Below are 18,588 nucleotides of genomic sequence, written 5' to 3'. Positions count from 1 at the left end.
GCAGAAGGAGGAGAATATCGCATTACAGCACCAACACGCCGACGATTGTAGCTTTATTCTCCACGTTGAGGTGAGTCATTCCGATTTTGTTGCAGCTCCCTTTAAACTTAATCTCTCGCCATTTAAAAAAAAAACTCCATAAATTACTTTTTTCACTATGTGCCCATTCACTCGGCTTATCTGTACGTCCTTTTTGCATCTGCACCACTACTCATATTTCCCATTTAGTTTCTGGTGGTCAGCAAACTTGGAAATGTTGGATTTCTCCCCCACCCCTCCATAAAAAAAAACTTGGAATTGGGAAAAGTTGTATTTCCCATCCCATCTCATCCCACTGCATTCACAGAATCTACCCCCCCCCCCCCCCTCCTCCATTAAAAAAACTTGGAATTGGGAAAAGTTGTATTTCCCATCTCATCTCCCATCAATTCTCACCTTTCCATCTCTCCAAGTAACACACTTTATTTTGTCTGTTGCATTTACCTCCTCTCTCTGGACGCGACGAGACTGGCTGAGTCCCTCCAGCATTTCTGCTGCAGTCCCTCCTGTGTCACTCCCACGGGCCCAATTGCAACAGGTTGCGAGTGGGAGGGAAACTGGAGGCGGTGCTCCCGAGTCTGGGTCCCCCCATTGTTGCACCCGGAACCTTGTAGCAGGGCCCAGTGCTGCGGACGGACCGGTCGCCGCTGCACCTAATCGGCCATCTTTAAACCAGACGCAGCTCCGGGGAGGGCGGTGGGGATCAGGCGTGTGTTTAAAGATTTTTTTAATCGCTGCGTTGCCTCAGTTACTGGCGTTATTATCGCTCCGGACCCTCCCGCTCCATTCTTCGTGCCTGCCGTCCCGCTGATCGGGCGGGTAGCGGTACCCCATTCTTCTCCCCCCTCCCCCCCCCCCCACCTCGAACGGGGGCCCTGGTCGCTGCCTGCCGGGAGGGGAGGCTGGGAATTCTGGGCCCAGGTCCCGGGCCTTGGGCGGAGAGGACGAGCGGATCCGGGGCAAGGCTTTGGGCGGAGAGGCCGAGTGGCTGAGCTGAAGGAGCCTGGAACGAAGTTGGGGCCGGGGGTCTGGCCGTAGATCCCGGCGACAGGGCACGGAGAGGAGTGGGCAGCAAGTTTTCCCCATTGCTTTCCGGCCCTGCCTCTCAAACATCAAAAGGTATAGAATAGTTCATCTCCTCTTTAACTTTACACCTGTCTGTTTGTCTAAAACGTACTTTTAAATTGGTTCGATCAGGTTTTCTTTGATCAAATTTATCGCGAGTGCGAGGTCGACCGTGTTTCATTTGCACGTTTTCCTCCCTAGGACTTCCCAACATGTCTGACTTTGTGGAGAGTGAAGCTGAGGAGTCTGAGGAAGAGTATGATGAAGAAGGATCAGTGGTGCAGAAGAAGCCCAAGAAGTTCATGGAAGATGATGATGGTACGTGGAACCTTCAGCTTGCATTCCCCATTTGCCTTGGTGCTGTTTCAAAGCCGTATGATACCAATATGAGAGAGGCTGACCTTTCAATGAATTTGTGTGAGGGTTGGAAATTCATTTTCCAAAAATAATAGCTCATCTGACGCTTCAGACCTGGTTTTAATGTTTCAGAGGTTTATCATCTCAACGCTAGTAATCTTTGCCTGTATTTTCGTTCATGATCTAGTTTAAATGCAGTTGATTTATTTAAGAAATTATAACACAGTTAAACTTGTATTTTAATATGGCACTGAAAGCAATTGATTCTTGCTGTCAGTTGTAATATAAAAGTTCATTATTGCAAGGATAAAATTGAAGTACAGTTTCTCCAGAGGCCATGTAAAATGGGGGTTAACTGGACAATTTGCACAGTTGACATCCCAGTCACGCAGCAATTTGAAAGGTGCAATCAACTGGATCCCTGACCTACCTCCAAGGTAATCGGGAAACCCAGTTAAACTTGCTTAGGTCTCATCCATGGCTGAAATGAAAAGTAAAATGGCCAACCTGCTTATTTGGGTGACGGCGGCGCTTGCGTGGATGTGTCATCGGGCGGCCAGCATCTGAACAACCGGCAGTACTTCCAGTTGGATCCCCCTTTAATCGGCGGGTTAGCGATTTCCCCAGTAGATCATCCGGCACCTTTGCCCCCAGTCATCGCACCTGGTTCCCAGGAAGGCAACTCCAACACTGCAATTTGAAAGGGGCTCAGGACAACTAATAAAATGGTAATTTAATGTAGCTAACTGTTGTGTTTTTGTAGCTTCTAATACTACTGGATTCAAGAATTGAAACAAGGCAAATTGTTTCCCAGAACACTGTCTGTCCTAGTAATATATCAAGGCAAATTGTTTCCCAGAACACTGTCTGTTCTAGTAATCTATCAACAAAAGAAAATATAAATATAAATGCTTGGAATTTTCCAGTTTGATTCAGTACAAGGAAACAGTATTACAATCAACCATATGTTTGTCAAAGGTAGTTCCATTTCTCACAATATATACTGCTTGTTAATATGAACAAGATTGATTTTGTATAAACCAGAATTATTGAAAGAGCAATGGAACAAGAAAAGGTGCTTCCATCAGTTCAATTCACCATTCATTCATTCCTGAGGCTCGGACAAATTGAAATCCCACCTCCAGTGCTGGAAAAATTAATTTCAATGACTGGAAAACCTGGAGCTAAATGTCAGAATGGTGTCCACAAGACTACCAATACACAATCTAAACTACATTTGTTTCACTTGTGCCCTGTTCAAGAAAGGGACCACAAGGCCAGTTTTGAGAAATGTGAAAGCACTCACTTTGTAGACTTGCTGACATCTCGATAAGTGGTCAAATCAGGAGTTTCCCCATGGAATCTATTTTATAATTCTTCCAATCATGCCTTTTTTGGAATCCATCACAGTATGTTTATGCCCTGTGTTTACAGGACATTCACCTTACAAGTTGTAGTTTGGTAGTTCAGTGATATGCAGTTGTGATGGAGTAGTCACAAGTGACGACTGAACACCCATAAAAGTCTCAGGTCCTCCTTCAGCAAAAGATTCTGTACTCCTATGAGATGAAGCCCCTTCTTCACTTTAAGTTGAGATATATCAGCTACTGGAAAATTGTATCCAATCACAATCTAAAGCAGAATGGCCCCGTATCACCAGCATTATACCTTGTACAGTTTCTTCATCAATAGTTTTCCCTCAGCAATAAAGAACAGATGTTAACTGCATAGTGATGTGTATTATTCCAATTGTGCATGCAGGCAAAGCTAGATTCTCAGCATGTATAGAACCTGGCATAATTTCCAATGAGTTCAGAATTCTCGTTTTGACATTTAAATGCATTGACATCCATGTATTTACCTCCCCCCCACCCCTCCACCAACCCTCGGAGTAAACTTGAAAAATGAAAATTAAGTGGTCTGTCACGTTCAGTTTGGACATCTGTTTTCCTTAGGTGGTACAGGTTTGCATTGTAGAAGCTTTGAGTTGCAAACCACGATATATTGAGATGCAATAAGGATTTGTCCTTGGTTTTGCAACTTTGATGCATGCAAAAAGTGACGGCATTTTAAGTACATGTCTTGGAATGACAAATCACCAGATTGATCTCTCATGTGACACCAATTGTACTGCCCCTGTTTTAAAAAAAGCTACAAAATTAAAATCTTATCTGCAGATTTTTTTGCAGTAAAAGAAAATATGCATTGAAATACACTAACAATGAAAACTATGGGTATCATTAATATTTGTTAGCTTCTATTTGGGCTGAAAAAGATGCAGAAACACATATGGCTTTGTAGCCAGAAGCTCTCAATAGTAGCACATGATATTTGATGTGCTCTCTTAAATATTTCTCTTACTTAATGTGTGGTCCTATATGAGTCGAGAGAAGTTGTATCTATTTTGTTTTTTAGGAATGGCAAATTTTATAATTGTACTGTCTAGCCACAGTATTTTGTTATTGAGAGAAATTTTTTTTTGTAAGTCTCTATGTACTCGATATTTTGAGTACTAATTAAACTGAGACTGGCTACAGTGTGCTTCTATATTGCTGAAGGATTTGAAATTCAAAAGGAATTGATACTTGAATGCAATATGGTCTCTGACCACCACAATCTCCAACAATACTGGAGCCCCACAGGATTGTGTTCTCAGCCCCTTGCTCTATTCACTTTATACTTAAGTCTGTGTGACTCGATATGGTAATAGGTTGTATAAAATGGAGCGATGAGCCAGCATATTGGAGGGAGATTGAAAACTTGTGCACCAACAACAACCTCAAACTCTGTGTCACCAAAACTAAGCTGATTGTTGCCTTCAGGAAGGGAAAACCAGAGGTATCCAATTCAGTGGTCATTGGCAGATCAGAGGTGGAGAGGATAAGCAAATTTAAGTTCTTGGGAGTCACCATCTTTCCTGGACAACACACTAATGGCATTGTGAAGAAAGGATGTCAGCACCTCTACTTCCTCAGAAGTTTGGTATGATGTCGGAAACCCCCGGCAAATTTCTACAAATGTGTGCTGAAAACTGCATCACAGTATGGTATGCGGAGACCAATATCCCTGAGCTTAAGTGCTCCAAAAGGTAATGGATGCAGCCCAGGATATCACAGGCAAAAATGACCTAACCCTAACCATCAAGACATGGCAGGGAACGCTGCAGTCGAAGAGCAGCAGCAATATTGAGGATCCACACTACCCAACACACGCTCTGTTCTCACTGCTACCATCCGGAAAGAAGTCTAGGTACCACAAGGCTTCCACCACCAGGATTAGGAACAGCTGCTACCTCTCCGTCATCGGACTCCTCAACAACAAACTCAATCAGAGACTTGTTTTAGGACTTTTGCACTTCATTTTTTTTTCCTCAGAAATGCAGTCGGTCTGTTTACATTCCTTTGTATGTTTAAGTGTAGGTTGTATATTTTTTTTGCACTATCAATAAGTGGTAATTCTGCTTGCCAGCAGGAAAATAAATTAAGTTGTATGTAATGTCATGTATGTACTCTAACAATAAATCAGTTGTCTGAATTCTTGGCCTTGCAAGTTGGCAGCGTATGTATCACAATTAGTTTAGTAGACCCAAGGACCAGTAGAATTATATTGTGGGTTCCAGATTTGTCATTTCCATTTTGCATGTTCATCAAGATGCAAAACCAAGTTTTATGGGCAAAACTTTGATTCAACATAGCTATATTTCCTGCATTAAATTATGCATACGTTTAATTGACATTTTAACTTGACTATTCAATTCTGTACAGTAAATAGAACAATCCCCTGATAGGAAAATCCACAGTGTCGTTTTAAAATAAATCACTTAATGTACAAAGTTGAGAGTTTTCCTTATAAAGGTTAAAAATCTGGAAATTGTTCCTTAACAGCTGTGGTTATATGTTAATTGAAACAAGATTAAAATACCACATAGAGGGTAGTGTGTATCTCAACCAAGTTGCCAAAAGAAGTGGTAGAGATGGGTACGTTGTTACAAGTGATTTGTCATTGCTACTGGGCTGTTTATCCATAACAGGCCCGGCCCCGACCATTTCGGATACTCAGAGTTGTACTGTATATAACAATGTAAAAAGAAGCGGCCCCAACACTGACCCCTGCGGAGCACCACTGGTAACCAGTAGATGATAGGGACACACAGTATGAAATAACTGTTTTAGCCAGAAGAGTGAGAACAGAGGACAAGTTCATGGAGTTAATTCCACGAAGCTTATTATGCTTGGTTAGGTAGTCAATGCAGCAATGTGATCATGAGGTAATTAACCCTCGTTTTCAAACTGCTTAATTTTTGTGTCTCTCCCTACAGAGGAAGAGGAGGAAGAAGATGAAAATGCAGATGACCAAGATGAGCAGGGAAATTTAAAGGACTTCATTAATGATGATCTAGAGGAGGATGACGAGGAGGAAGAAGAGGAAGATGATGAAGCAGGCAGCGATGGATCTGGAGGTTCAGACTCTATCGCTAAGAGAAGAAAACGCAAAAGTCAGTATTAACATTACTTGCAATAGAAAATCAGATTTTAAGTCATTGAAATGTTATTTTAATTATTACTTGGTATAAGGTTAATGCCATGTTTTGGAGAATTTCAATTGAGTTTTTTTTTGTAATGTGTCCTGTTTCTTCATTTGTAAAGTGTCTTAAAATATATTTATTGAATATATAAAATCAAAATGACAGAAGGAGCATCCATGGAAGTTTCACAGGGAATGTATTGAAGTCTGGGGTGGGTGGAGAGGGATAATGCCTGAGAATGCTTCTGTTGAAATAACTTAAAATCTTGGAGACAGTGTAATTTTTTTAAAAATTTTTGTGACATACATTAATTGTGACTTGCTTTCTTGCTACCTGCAGCTTACGATGACCGTTTGGAAGATGATGATTTTGACCTAATTGAGGAAAACCTGGGTGTCAAAGTCAAAAGGGTAAACTAATTCTTTTGTTGTAGCTCGGTGGTTTTCAAATTGCCCCCGCCCCCAAACTCTCATTCCACCTTGAGCAATCTCTATTTCCAGAAGTGCTCTGTGGTTAGTCAGAAATTGCATAAAGTAATAGGTGAGTAGCGGGGTTGGGGGGGAAAGGTTGAGAACCACTGCTGTAGACCCAATTGTTACTGAAATATTTTGCTTGAGATAAATTGTCTTTAGCCTATTTCTTTTGGAGTTATGAAACAGTGCACATAACAAGTCAATTAGGTACAATTAGCACAGTGGTTTTCAAACTTTTTCTTCCCACTCTCATCCCTTACTGATTACAGAGCATCGATAGCATAGGGAATGCTTAAGTTTGAATGTGACTTTAGGAGGGGAAAGTTTGAAAACCACTGCTGTAACTGATAACTTTGATAACTCAGTGTTAAGAAATGGCAGAGCTTCTAAAGGAAGAAAAAAACTTGCTTTTACTTTGAACAACAGTATTCGGCAAATAAATTAATATTAAGTTAACTTTGCAATCAAGATTTTGTCATGAAAAAGAATGCCAAAGTTTTGTTTATTGTCCACTTCAATTTCTGTTGACATAATTGCTGATTTTTGTCCCTCTTCTATTGTGTAAGAGTATTTTAAGCAATACCAGGATAGCCTGTCTGAAGCATGTTGAGTATAAATTGATGTGGTGAATTAAAAGTTCAGAGAAACTAAAGATAATTATTCATTTATGTAAAACATTTTCTGTAAGTAAAACTATGAGTACATGGTTCTTTTTCAATCTCTTATTGGTTTTTATTATAAATACAGTTCAATGAAAAAGAAATGAAACTGACAATACAATATCACATGTATATTCATCAAGATAAAACTTCAAACCATATAAACTACCCCCTCCCCCCCCCCACTACACTGGGTGAAGATAGAAAAGACATGAAAAATATTAAATATACAGGTACACAATCCTTTATCCGGACATCTAAAATCCAGAAAGCTCAAATCTGGCAAGTGGGGAGAGAGACGACAGTGCGAGGGGGTGGGGGGGGGCGTCTGGCAGCGTGAATCGGGCGGGCAGTGCAGGGAGACGGCAGCACAACTGGAGGGAGTGGGGGTGGAGACAGCAGCACAATTTGGGTGGGCTTAAATCTGGCTTTCCGAAATCCGTAAAAATCCAAAATTCGGAACACACTGTCCCCAAAGGGTTCTGGATAAAGGATTGTGCACCTGTATTTTAAAAAGTCACCTAACCTACTCTATTTTTTTTAAAAAAAGAAAACTAACCTCAAAAAAAGCAGCTTATCCTGGGGGTTGCATATATTTTGTAGCTTTCGATTCAGACCATAAATCAAAGGTAAGACTATATCTCTTCTGGAAGAAGAGATCTCATCACGTTAAAAATATTTACATCAAATGAAAATCAGACATAAAAGGTTGCCAGGCATCCTCAAATTTCACCCATGATTCAAATAGATAATATCTCATGTTTTTCTGAACTTAAACAGGGCATAATATGGTAAAACCATCGAAACACTGTTGGAGGTGTCAAGTCTTTCCATTTGAATAAGATGGCTCTTCTAGCCAACAATGTAGAGAAGACCACAACCTGTTGCACAGGTACAGAAAAACTCCCAAAAAGAGCAGTTATTGGATTGGGTTGTAGATCCACCTGAAATACAGTTGAAAAGATAACAAAAATTTCTTTCCAATAGATTTCGAAGGATAAACATGACTAAGGCGTGTGTCAATTAGCAATATCAGATTTGCATCTGTCACAAATAGCATATCTTTGGACATGTGAACACAATGCCAACTTTGAATTGGATTAATGAATGTTGTGCATGTATTGAAGATGTATTCACCAGTTTAAGAATCTTGTCCCAAAGATCATCTGATAAGGCTCTTGAAAGTTCCAATTCGCAAGCCTTTTTAATCTCATTGTGAAGTACTGGATATAATTTCAATAATATATCATGTATAATTCCAATTAGTCCTTTCTGAGAAGGATTCAATTGACAAATATTATCCACTAGATCTGGTGGGTATACAAATGGAAAGTCCGGTCATATGGTATTTAAGAAATGTCTAATCTGTAAATATCTTTTTTTTTAAATGAATATTTGATAAGTCATATTTACTTGCAAGGTGTTCAGAAGACATTAAACAACCTTCCTTAAATAAATTTGCAAAAGAAATAATACCTTTGATTTTCCATGTAGAGAAAGATTGATCGATTATTGGGGTCAAAAAAAATAATTTATTTTTTAAAAAAAATCCTGAACTGGAAACAAATTTGTAATATATGTTTGAGTATTGGATTAGATTTATCCTCTTGATCTTGAAAAAATTAAATGGAAGAGAGGCACCCAATATTGCTGCTGTATAGATTTCAATTCTAAATTTGTCCATGATGGACGATCCAATTTGTCAGAATAAAAAATCCATATATTAATATCCCAGTAATAAAATTTAAAATGAGGTAGGGCCATACCTCCATCTTTTTTCAATTTTTGTAAATGAAATTTACTAATTAGAGAGTTTTTGTTCTTCCAAATCAAGGAAGAAACTTTTGAATCAATATGATAAAAAAAAAGACTTTGGGATGAAAACTGGAATCACTTGAAATAGATATAAAAACTTGGGTACTGTTATGCATTAATACACCCTATTAAAGATAATGATAAAGGAGACCATCTAGAAAAAGACAATCTTACATACTCGAATAGAAGAGAGAAATTGAGTTTGTATAGATCTTTAAATCATTTAGTAATTTTTAACCCCTAAGTATGTGCAATTATCTCTGACAATCTTTAATGGAACTTGAGTGCAGATTAATTGGAAAAAGTTCACTTTTATGAAGTTTGATTTGCATCCAGAGAGAGAGCTGAATTGAGAAAACACAGTAACAAACCTGGGATAGATCTTTTTGGATTAACTGAAGCAGTTTTTCGTTACAATTGGACTTATTGTGCAGAAAGTAAATCTCAGGAACCCTCATTTAGGATTATGAAAAGATAATTCAATCGAACTGAACTTTTTACTGTCAAGCTGATAAGAAATTAATGCTAGATTTTTTTCAACCATTTAAAAAAGCAAAACATTTGACTTGATTCACTGGAATATTGCAACTAAAATTTGAAACTAAGATGGAAGGGAGCATGATTAAAAGATACATCATGCAATAAGTTTTGTGAGATGAGAGCATAGTCATGGTGGTGTAGTTTAAGCAAGTAATTCTATAGCTGAGGAACATGGCAACTGAAAAGATGATTGCCAATGGATTCGCAATTACAGTTGAAGTTGTTCAAAAATCTAGAATTCTCGGAACACGTACAAGATTAAATGGAATAAAATCTTGAGAGCTCTGTCAATTGCATACTATAATTGAAATGTGAGATTGTAGATGCAGTTTATAAGCAATTGGGTGGGTGGTGTTAAGTAAAGTTTAAACATGAATTGAATGGTCTTTCAGTTGTAACTTGTGCCATAAACTTTCAAGGCAACACTGTTGTACGGCTCTGCAGCTGTCTATTGTCCATCTTCCATTCGGCTGTTCCCTTGTTTGTTTTCTGCAGATTTAACTTTTCTGTGTGAACAATTTTCATTTTGGAACATTTATCTGTTTGCTTTTCAGCACCCATTAATCAATTAGTCTCAAATATGTTGCAAAGAACAACATGTGCAGTTTGAGATATTTACAGGCAGAAAGTGGCATCTAATTAGGGCCTTCAGTTGTGTGTGATGGCCTGAAAATTGGTCTGAATTTGGATGTTTGTAGTTTTTAAAACTCTTCGGAATCCAAATAAACTTGAAAATAAGAGACTTGCAAATGTATAAATGGTTGGCAGCAAAAGACCATCTGACCCTCAAGTTCTTCCCACATGATTAAAAACACCTCCCAACTCAACTGGCAAAAGAATAAAATGTCTGCTTGGAAAGATAATTCAGGGAAATAATTCAAGTTCCATTGCCCCTTCTATAGTAAATAGATTATCAAAGACATTGCTATGGCCACATTTGCATTCATCAAACCTTCAAGTTGAGGAAAGGATTGATAAGGATAATGCAAACTTTCAAGGGTCGTTTGAAGTGCTTTTCTGGGTTTTTTTTGGACAAAATTAAAGCCCATGGGATGACAATTTGGCTACAGGATAGAAAATAAGATTAATGGTGAAAGTTTTTCAGCCTGGAAAATACACAGCAGTGGCCTTTAGGATTAAATATTAGAATCACTGCATCAAATGTGCATCAGTGATCTGAATTTTGACATGCAGAGCATCTGATGAAGTCATTTGGATTGGATTTAATGTTCTACTTTTAAAAATTAATTTGTCAAAATACTTCACTTCATAAAATGTATTGTTTTTTTTATATAAAGCTTTGTTCATAATGAATTAGTTTATATTTGTTCCATTTATAAAGTTCATGAATCGTTCTGCTCATTCTAGCAGAAATTCCGACGTGTGAAAAAAGTATACGATGATGAAGACGAGGAGGAAGAAGATACTACCAAGAAGGGAGATGAAAAGGAGGCTATTGCTGATGAACTTTTCCCAGAGTTTGATGGGGAAGAAGGAGAACAGGTGGTAACAGCAGGAGGAGCCCCAGACGAAGAGGAGGAGGAAGAGGAGGAGCAGTCAGGTAGGATTGGGTTACACCACAATTATAATATGATAGACACGAAGAATAGATGCTTTTTGATGTGTGAAATCTAATTGATTTGGATTTCTTGTGCTAATTGTGGAACAATTAAAAGAAAAAAAATGAAGTCACCTTTTTGTTACTCAAAGTGTGACTGGCATACAGTTCTATTTATTTGTGATCAGTTCAAAGGGGCATAAATGTGAGGCTGCAAGACTTCTTCTTTCTGGATTCAACTCTTATTCCAGAGATTTGAATATAAAATCCAGATTGTCGTCTCATTCATGCCCCCTCCCCCACACCTCAAAGAGCAAAATGAAAGTAGGTCTGCTCTGTAAAATGTGCCTTTCTGATGAAATGTGAGGGGTTCTGCTCGAATATGCAGGAGCTTCCCGATTACAGAGGGGATATAGATTGCTAATAGTTATCGTTGCAATCAGTAAGGGAGTTACTGCAGAGAAGCTCATTTGTGATGGTTGAGCTGGTGACTGATGAGACATTGACTGCGGTTAAAAACGCAGAACTGTTGGAGGAACTCAGCAGGTCTCGGTGTCTATAGGAGGCAATGTTTCAGGCCTGAACCCTTGTAATCTGTTGCTCACTTTATATCATTTGGTCATGTTTTGTATTTAAACTGCTGGCTTTTCACTCATCTCAACATTACAAACACAAGAAAACTTGAGTACTTTGTTTGATCTTGTTCCCTGAGAGTCAGGGAGGAGTTATTCAATATCTTCACTAAAATGAGTGCTCTCAATGCAAATATTTGAGGGATGCATATAGAAGATTTACAAATGTTATTTTTGATTTTTCTGGAGGTCTTTAAATTAAAAGGTTCTGGGTGGAAGTAGTGATGACATTTTCAATTGTGGGAAGATTAAACAAAAACAGAATCCAACAAAGAATTTTGAAAAATCCTACTTACAGAGGTTGGAATGTTGAATCTGTTACCACAAAGTTAATAAATTAAATCCATTTAAAGGGAAGTTGGAAAAATATAAGGGAGAAATATAATAGTCTTAGCAAGATTGGATCAAATCAGATGGGTGAAAGTGCTGTGGAGCATAAACTGAAGGAGACACTCTTGAGCCAAATAGCTTGATGCAATTCTGTAATTCCTATACAGGCAGTTCCCGGGTTAAAAATGTCTGATTTCCGAACAACTCATACTTATGAACTGACAAGCCGGCCAGAAGTAGAATACTGTCAACTTCCAGTTTGAATGTAATGGAGTCAGCATCGCGAGATACACTTGTGTGATGCTGTCATCGCCCACCGTTGCAAGAGAGCAGCGTATCGCAAGTGCGGGAACAGATTTGAAATTGAAAAGTACGGATTCGAACATCATGCCTGTACAATACTGTGTACTCTTATTTCATCTGGTTTACAAGTGATTCAACCAACAGTTTGGTGACTCTTTACTGCCTAATTGGGTTAAAGGAAGCTAGAAATGAACAGATGCTTGTAATGGGCAGATTACACATCCTGAGATCTATCTGACCCTGATCTCTAAGCAAAAATTAGTGTGTAGGTAGAATCCAGGAGGAGTTGATGGGAATGTGGGGATTAATGTAGGACATTGTGTGCTCAGTAGAGTATGACTCTGATGTACAGAATTTTGGTTGCTTCTAATTTAATTATGAATTTGATGTAGACATTGATGACTTCATTGTTGATGACGATGGGCAACCAGTCAAGAAGCAAAAGTGGAAGAGAAGGTTCCCAGGGTATACAGATGCGTAAGTAACATGCTGTTGGACCACAAAACAGGAGTGAAAATGGGCTATTCAGCTCATCAAGTCTGCTCTGCCATTAAATCATGAGCTGGTTCATTCTCCCATTCCCTCGTCTTCTCCCCATAACATTTGATGCCCTGGCTAATCGAGACCCTATAATCTCTGCCATAAATACACTTTGCAGGAAATTAAACACCCAACATACTGTCTTGTATAATCAAGAAAGCACAAGGAAAGCAATTCTGAAGGAGAAATGAAGCAAACTTAAAGACCACAATCTATGACAAAGTAAAGTTGCTGCAATGCAGTCCTTTCCATGACACTGTTCTTTGCATGCTCAAGATACTAACCCTTCAATTGAATAGAAAATGAGAAATGTATAGTTTGAGGTTTCAACATATTTATTTTGTTCCTTGTTTAATTTCAAATTAATCGTGATCAGTATTGCAGTATGGTTGAAATTTTGGTTGTTTTGCATGTTGTGAAATTATTACCTTTTCATGCCTTGTCACTTTATGCATTTAACAGAATTCCGTGTCAAGTAGTGTCTCCTACTTTTAACCGTTCTGCTATCCTTGAGCCAAAGCAAATAAAAGTATAAATCATAAAGCAGCACAAGATGGCAACATTGCTGCGACCTTGGAGCTTTTTGTTTTTGATATAATAGCCTGTTACTTAGGTTCATAAAATATTCTGTCTAAAAATAGCTCCAAAAGAGTGACTACATTTTAGAAAGCAGAAGATGTAAAAGCATGAAGGCATATGCCTATCCTTCCTTTCTCCCTCTGCCTCCGCATGGATGTGGTGACGTTCTGAAAGTATTACACGTCAATACATTTAAGTACCAAGAAATAACGATATTAAGGAACAAAGTACTCCCACTAATTTTGATAGTGATTTGTTTTGAAATTGTTTTAGTTAACACTTAGCAGGGAGCCACATGACAGCTATCTGAAAACTGATCACAATGTTTCTGCATATCTTGTGTATTCAGGCATTGTTTCCTCATTGTGTGCATGCATGTCCATATTTGTAAAATTTTAGATGGGGCCTGGGGCCGACACTGTTAAGTGCATGAATCCATGGATAACAAAATGAATGGATAATGAAGGCTGATAATGTAGTGTCCAGGTCCTTAACACTCATACACTGGCAACTATTTACAACTGGAATGGGTCATCATTAGAATGTTTTTGTGTACAAAATAAAATCAATTTTACATATTTGAATGTATAAGTAACTTTAGTTCTAATAAGATTTGAAACAGTATGGACTGCATCATAATTGCCAGTGGAATGATGTGGTAATCAAGATTATCTATTACATTGAGAAATTTTTCTTGCAAAATCGAAGAAATGAATTTCATCACGGTTGGAATGTATTTACCAATTCCGTGTTTTGATTTGTGACCAATATGTGTTCATCTTATCCAGCAATGCTTTTGACTGTTAACACTGTTATTTTTTGATTATTTTTAATTTTAAATGCAGTGCTCTTCAAGAAGCTCAGGAGATCTTTGGCGTAGATTTTGATTATGATGAATTTGAAAAATATAACGAATACGATGAGGAACTAGAGGAGGAATACGAGTTTGAAGATGAGGAATTGGGAGAAGGTGAAACAAGAGTTCGGCCAAAGAAAACCAGCAAAAAACGTGTTAGCCGCCGTAGCATCTTTGAGATCTATGAGCCCAGTGAGCTGGAGAGCAGCCATCTTACAGACCAGGATAACGAGATCAGAGTTACAGACATGCCAGAGAGATTCCAGGTCAGTGTGCAGCTTCTTGGAAGGTTACATGAGATTGTGTTTATTAAAGGCAGTGCTTTGAAAACTATAATGTGAATGATTTTAATAGATTTCTGAAGCAGAAGAATCTTGTCATTGTAATGGACTGCATCTTTCGTGTTGAATTTTTCATTTTGCCCTGCTTAGATTGTGAAGGATGAGTCCTCCGTTTGATAAACAATGAAATTTTGTGGTGATGCCTGAAAATGTAACTCCATTAAAATTCCATTCCTTTGGGATGGATAAAATTCACACTCCATGCTCTTGGATATTACATTTCCATTAACAAAGTAAATACAATGGGGACATTAGAGACCAGAGTTGGAATTATTCAGGGGCGGGGGTACTCATTGCTAAATAATCAAGAAAATGCCTTCAATATTATAATGTCTAGATTCTGCAATGAGTGGATCCAATTAGTTGAGCAGCTGCCTTATAGTGCAAGAACCCAAGATTCACTCTTGACCTTGGGACTATCTCTGTGGAGTTTGTATGTTTTCCTTGTAAATCCATGGGTTTCCTCTGGGTGCTTTGGTTCTTCCCACATCCCAAAGTTTATTGACCATGGCAAAATGGCCTTGTGTGCAGGTAAACGATCTCATCAGAGAGGGGCAGTTAATAGAATGGATGGAGAATGGTATTTATGTCGCATCGGTATAAATGAGTCATGGTGGACTTGGTTGGCCAAAAGGCATGTTTCCGTGCATTAATTCTCAATGATCTCATTACGGTCTTGTGTAATGTTAAAAATCACTATTGTTCGGTCAATCACTTGCTCCATAATTAATCCTTAAATTATTACTTATTGGGTTAAATGTCCTTGTAGTGGATCACTGTGTACTTCGTCTGCTGTTGTACTTATAGATTTTTTTATAGAGGACAAACAAGCTGTAAATTTATGACAATTTTGCAAACTGTAGTTAACTATGGTTTGTGTTGAAGTATATAGGATTCTAAGATTTTCTTCCATGTCGATTTCTCACTAAAGCTTCTTCACAAATGTAATTGGATTTGCTAAACATTCCTTAACTCAGAATATCACCAGAGCCAGTGGTTTACTCTTAATTTCTTAAGTTATTTTGCAAATTGACTGGCTGCTTTCTAAAACAAGTTGCATCATTTTGAATTTAGGAGCAGGGAGGTTATGCTGCAACTGTACAAGGTATTGGTGAGGCCACATCTGGAGTATTGCTTGCATTTCTGATCTCCTTACTTGAAGATGGGCGTACTGTCTCTGTAGGTGGTCCAGAGGAGGTTTACCAGGTTAATACCAGAGATTGTGGGGGGGGTTAGCCTACGAGGAGAGAAAGTCGTTGGGCCTGTACTTGCATGAATTTAGAAGAATTAGAGGGGAAATTATGAAAGGTGTAAATATAGAGGTAGGTCAGTTGTGCCCATTGATGGAGGAGACTAGAACTAGGGGAAATAGCCGCAAGATCCAGGATAGTAGATTTAGGACGGAAATGAGGAAAAACTGCTTTTCCCAGAGGATGGTTAATCAATGGAATTCACTGCCCATTGAAGCAGTGGAGACTACCTCATTGAATATATTTAAGACCAGGTTGGATAGGTTTTTACTAAGTAGGGGGAATTGAGGGATATGGACAAAAAGGAAGGTAAGTGGAGATGAGCCTATCATCAGATTAACCATGATCTCATTGAATGGTGGAGCAGGCTCGATAGGACAAATGTCCCACTCCTGCTCCTATTTCTTATGTTCTTGTAATTAATATGTAAATGATGGATCTATTGGTAATAATTTACCAATAAAGACCACAGTAATTTTAACCCAATCAGGTCTCCCTGGGGGAGGGGCAGGGGGGGGGGTGGTTCTTCAACAGATTAGTCAAGCATTCTGTCAGCTAACACTCCATGTTCTTGGATATTACATTTCCATTAACAAAGTAAATACAATGGGGTCATTAGAGACCAGAGTTGGAATTATTCAGGGGCGGGAGTATTAATTGTTAACAATATATCTCCTTGTATGGCATTAGGCATAGGATTCCCAATTCCTGACTATCACAGCTAACAAATCAATGCTTCTCCATGTTAAAGATCCTTAATAGAATTTTCAAAGGGAAGCAAAGATGAGTTTGGTTCATAAACGCTCTCAGCTGGGAACAGCTCAGTAGCTCGAGACGGGCTTAGTTGCCAAATTGGATTTGCATCTGGTTGCAATTAAGTAAACATTGAAAGATACTGCTTGACTTTGTTCACCAGATTCCATGTTGCAGACATGTATGTCCCCAATTCTTAAAAGTGACAACTGTAATCTTGGAGTCCACAATGCTAATACTATTAAGTTGAGGGCAAGTCTGGTAGTTTAACTCCTTTACATTACCCCTTCCCCTCGACCTGTACCACCATACAGCAATCAACGACAATATCCCCTCCAAGATTTACATAGATACTCCACATTCTTCATCCTTGTAGAGTGTTATTGAATGTTTCATTAAAGCTTCACTGCCTTGGTTTTAAGAGGAGACTCAGCACTAGCTCATGGAGCAAAAGGAGATGAGCAGCAAATGCAACCTTACCAAATTTTCTCCATCTTGAGAATAATATTTCAGGATGCATTTCTTGATAAGAACCACAGTACGGCACAAAAATGGACCCTTTAGCCCTTCTGATTAGTGCCAAACTACTATTCAGCCTAGTCCCATCAACCTGCACCCATACAATAGCCCTCCAAATCTCTCCCTCGTACATATCCAAGTTTCTCTTGCATGTTGAAATCGATCCCTCCTCAGTCACACTTTCACTATCCTATAAAGTTCTTCCTATTATTCCCCTTAAACATTTCACCTTTCACCCTTAACTCATACCCTGTACATCTTATCTCACCCAGCCTCAGTGGGAAAAAAACATGAATATTTAATGTCGGTTAATAAAACTAAATACTTAAATTCTCTTTCAACAGCTTCGTGCTATTCCAATCAAACCATGTGAAGACGAAGAGCTTGAAGAAGAGTCCGAGTGGATTTACAGAAATGCCTTCTCAACACCAACCATTTCATTGCAGGTTGGAATCTAGATCTGTTATTGAAGTGTAGAACAGATATTTTCTGGTTGTTCCCAGAATGTGGTTAAAGTGGTGGTAGTTGCGCAGCAGTTTTTTTTTAACTCAGAGTTTGTTCCAAGTTGCTAAAAATGCTGTCAACATGATAAGTTTACGCTCAGTTGGATTTTAGCTTTCAACAAAGTAATGAGTGTATTGTGGTGTCCAGTACAATATACAGATGCACTGAAATTCTTAAGCTGCAGCCAAACAGGTACTTCGAGGAAAGAAAACAACTTCAATATCATACATTAAATTGTATGGAAAGACAATAAACATAAAAGATGGATGATAAATATTCACAGTTACAGTTAATACAAGTATTTGGGGTGAGGGGTGGATATGTGTCCCTTTGTTTTGGGCTGGGTTATACTGGGGGAAGGGACTCATGTGGATAGTGGGGTCTTGCGGAAGTTCCCTCTGCTGGTGGACGTGTTTATGTGGGGATTGTACTGGGGGTGGACCAAAGGTGTGAGCAAGAAAGGGGTGGTGTTTCAGTCGTGCAGACGGGATTTTTTGTTGCCCAGGGTACTTTATAGATAGGGTACTGAGGGGACTTTGTTCAAAGACCTGCTAGTCATTGGGGAAATTGTTGTTGAATCTATAGGTGCTGGTCTTCGGGTGTCTGTACTTTCTTCCCAATGTAGTAGCGAGAAGAGGTTGTGAGAAGGGTGATGGGGGTCCGTCATGATGGCTGCTTTTTTGAGACCGCTCCTTGCATAAATGTCATGAACGGATGGGAGGTGGGAACCTGTAATGGACTTGACTATGTTTGCTATTTTCTGCAGCCTTCTCTGCTCTCGGGCACTCTAGTTACGAAACCAAACCATAATGCAACTAGTTCCAACCTGTAGAACTTTGCCAATTCTCCTCAGACTTGTTAGAAAGTACCATGTGTTGGTGATGGTTTCCTCATTGTGTAACTTCAGAAGATGTCCTTGACCTTCTCCACTGCCATCTCATTAATGCAGA

At 38.8% G+C, this 18,588-nt stretch overlaps 1 protein-coding gene across 2 annotated transcripts in view; it reads left to right on the top strand.

Annotated features, from left to right (window-relative positions):
• The first annotated feature begins 687 nt into the window (after positions 1-687).
• The window catches only part of supt6h (SPT6 homolog, histone chaperone and transcription elongation factor), a 52,447-nt gene continuing 34,546 nt past the window's right edge, over positions 688-18,588 (top strand). The window contains exons 1-8 of one of the 2 annotated variants that reach the window (XM_069911221.1): positions 688-1,158; positions 1,306-1,422; positions 5,780-5,956; positions 6,326-6,396; positions 10,845-11,034; positions 12,689-12,773; positions 14,261-14,537; positions 17,479-17,580. In XM_069911221.1, the coding sequence (XP_069767322.1) occupies positions 1,317-1,422; positions 5,780-5,956; positions 6,326-6,396; positions 10,845-11,034; positions 12,689-12,773; positions 14,261-14,537; positions 17,479-17,580 (1,008 nt within the window). In that variant the 5' untranslated portion in view covers positions 688-1,158; positions 1,306-1,316. Of the gene's footprint in view, positions 1,159-1,305; positions 1,423-5,779; positions 5,957-6,325; positions 6,397-10,841; positions 11,035-12,688; positions 12,774-14,260; positions 14,538-17,478; positions 17,581-18,588 lie in introns of both variants that reach the window. The other variant, XM_069911220.1, reaches the window with a different exon arrangement.

This window comes from Narcine bancroftii, chromosome 14 (genome assembly GCF_036971445.1).
Source record: "Narcine bancroftii isolate sNarBan1 chromosome 14, sNarBan1.hap1, whole genome shotgun sequence".
NCBI lineage: Eukaryota > Metazoa > Chordata > Chondrichthyes > Torpediniformes > Narcinidae > Narcine > Narcine bancroftii.
Note: the sequence above shows the minus strand (reverse complement) of the source record. Positions and strands in the feature narration are given on the sequence as shown.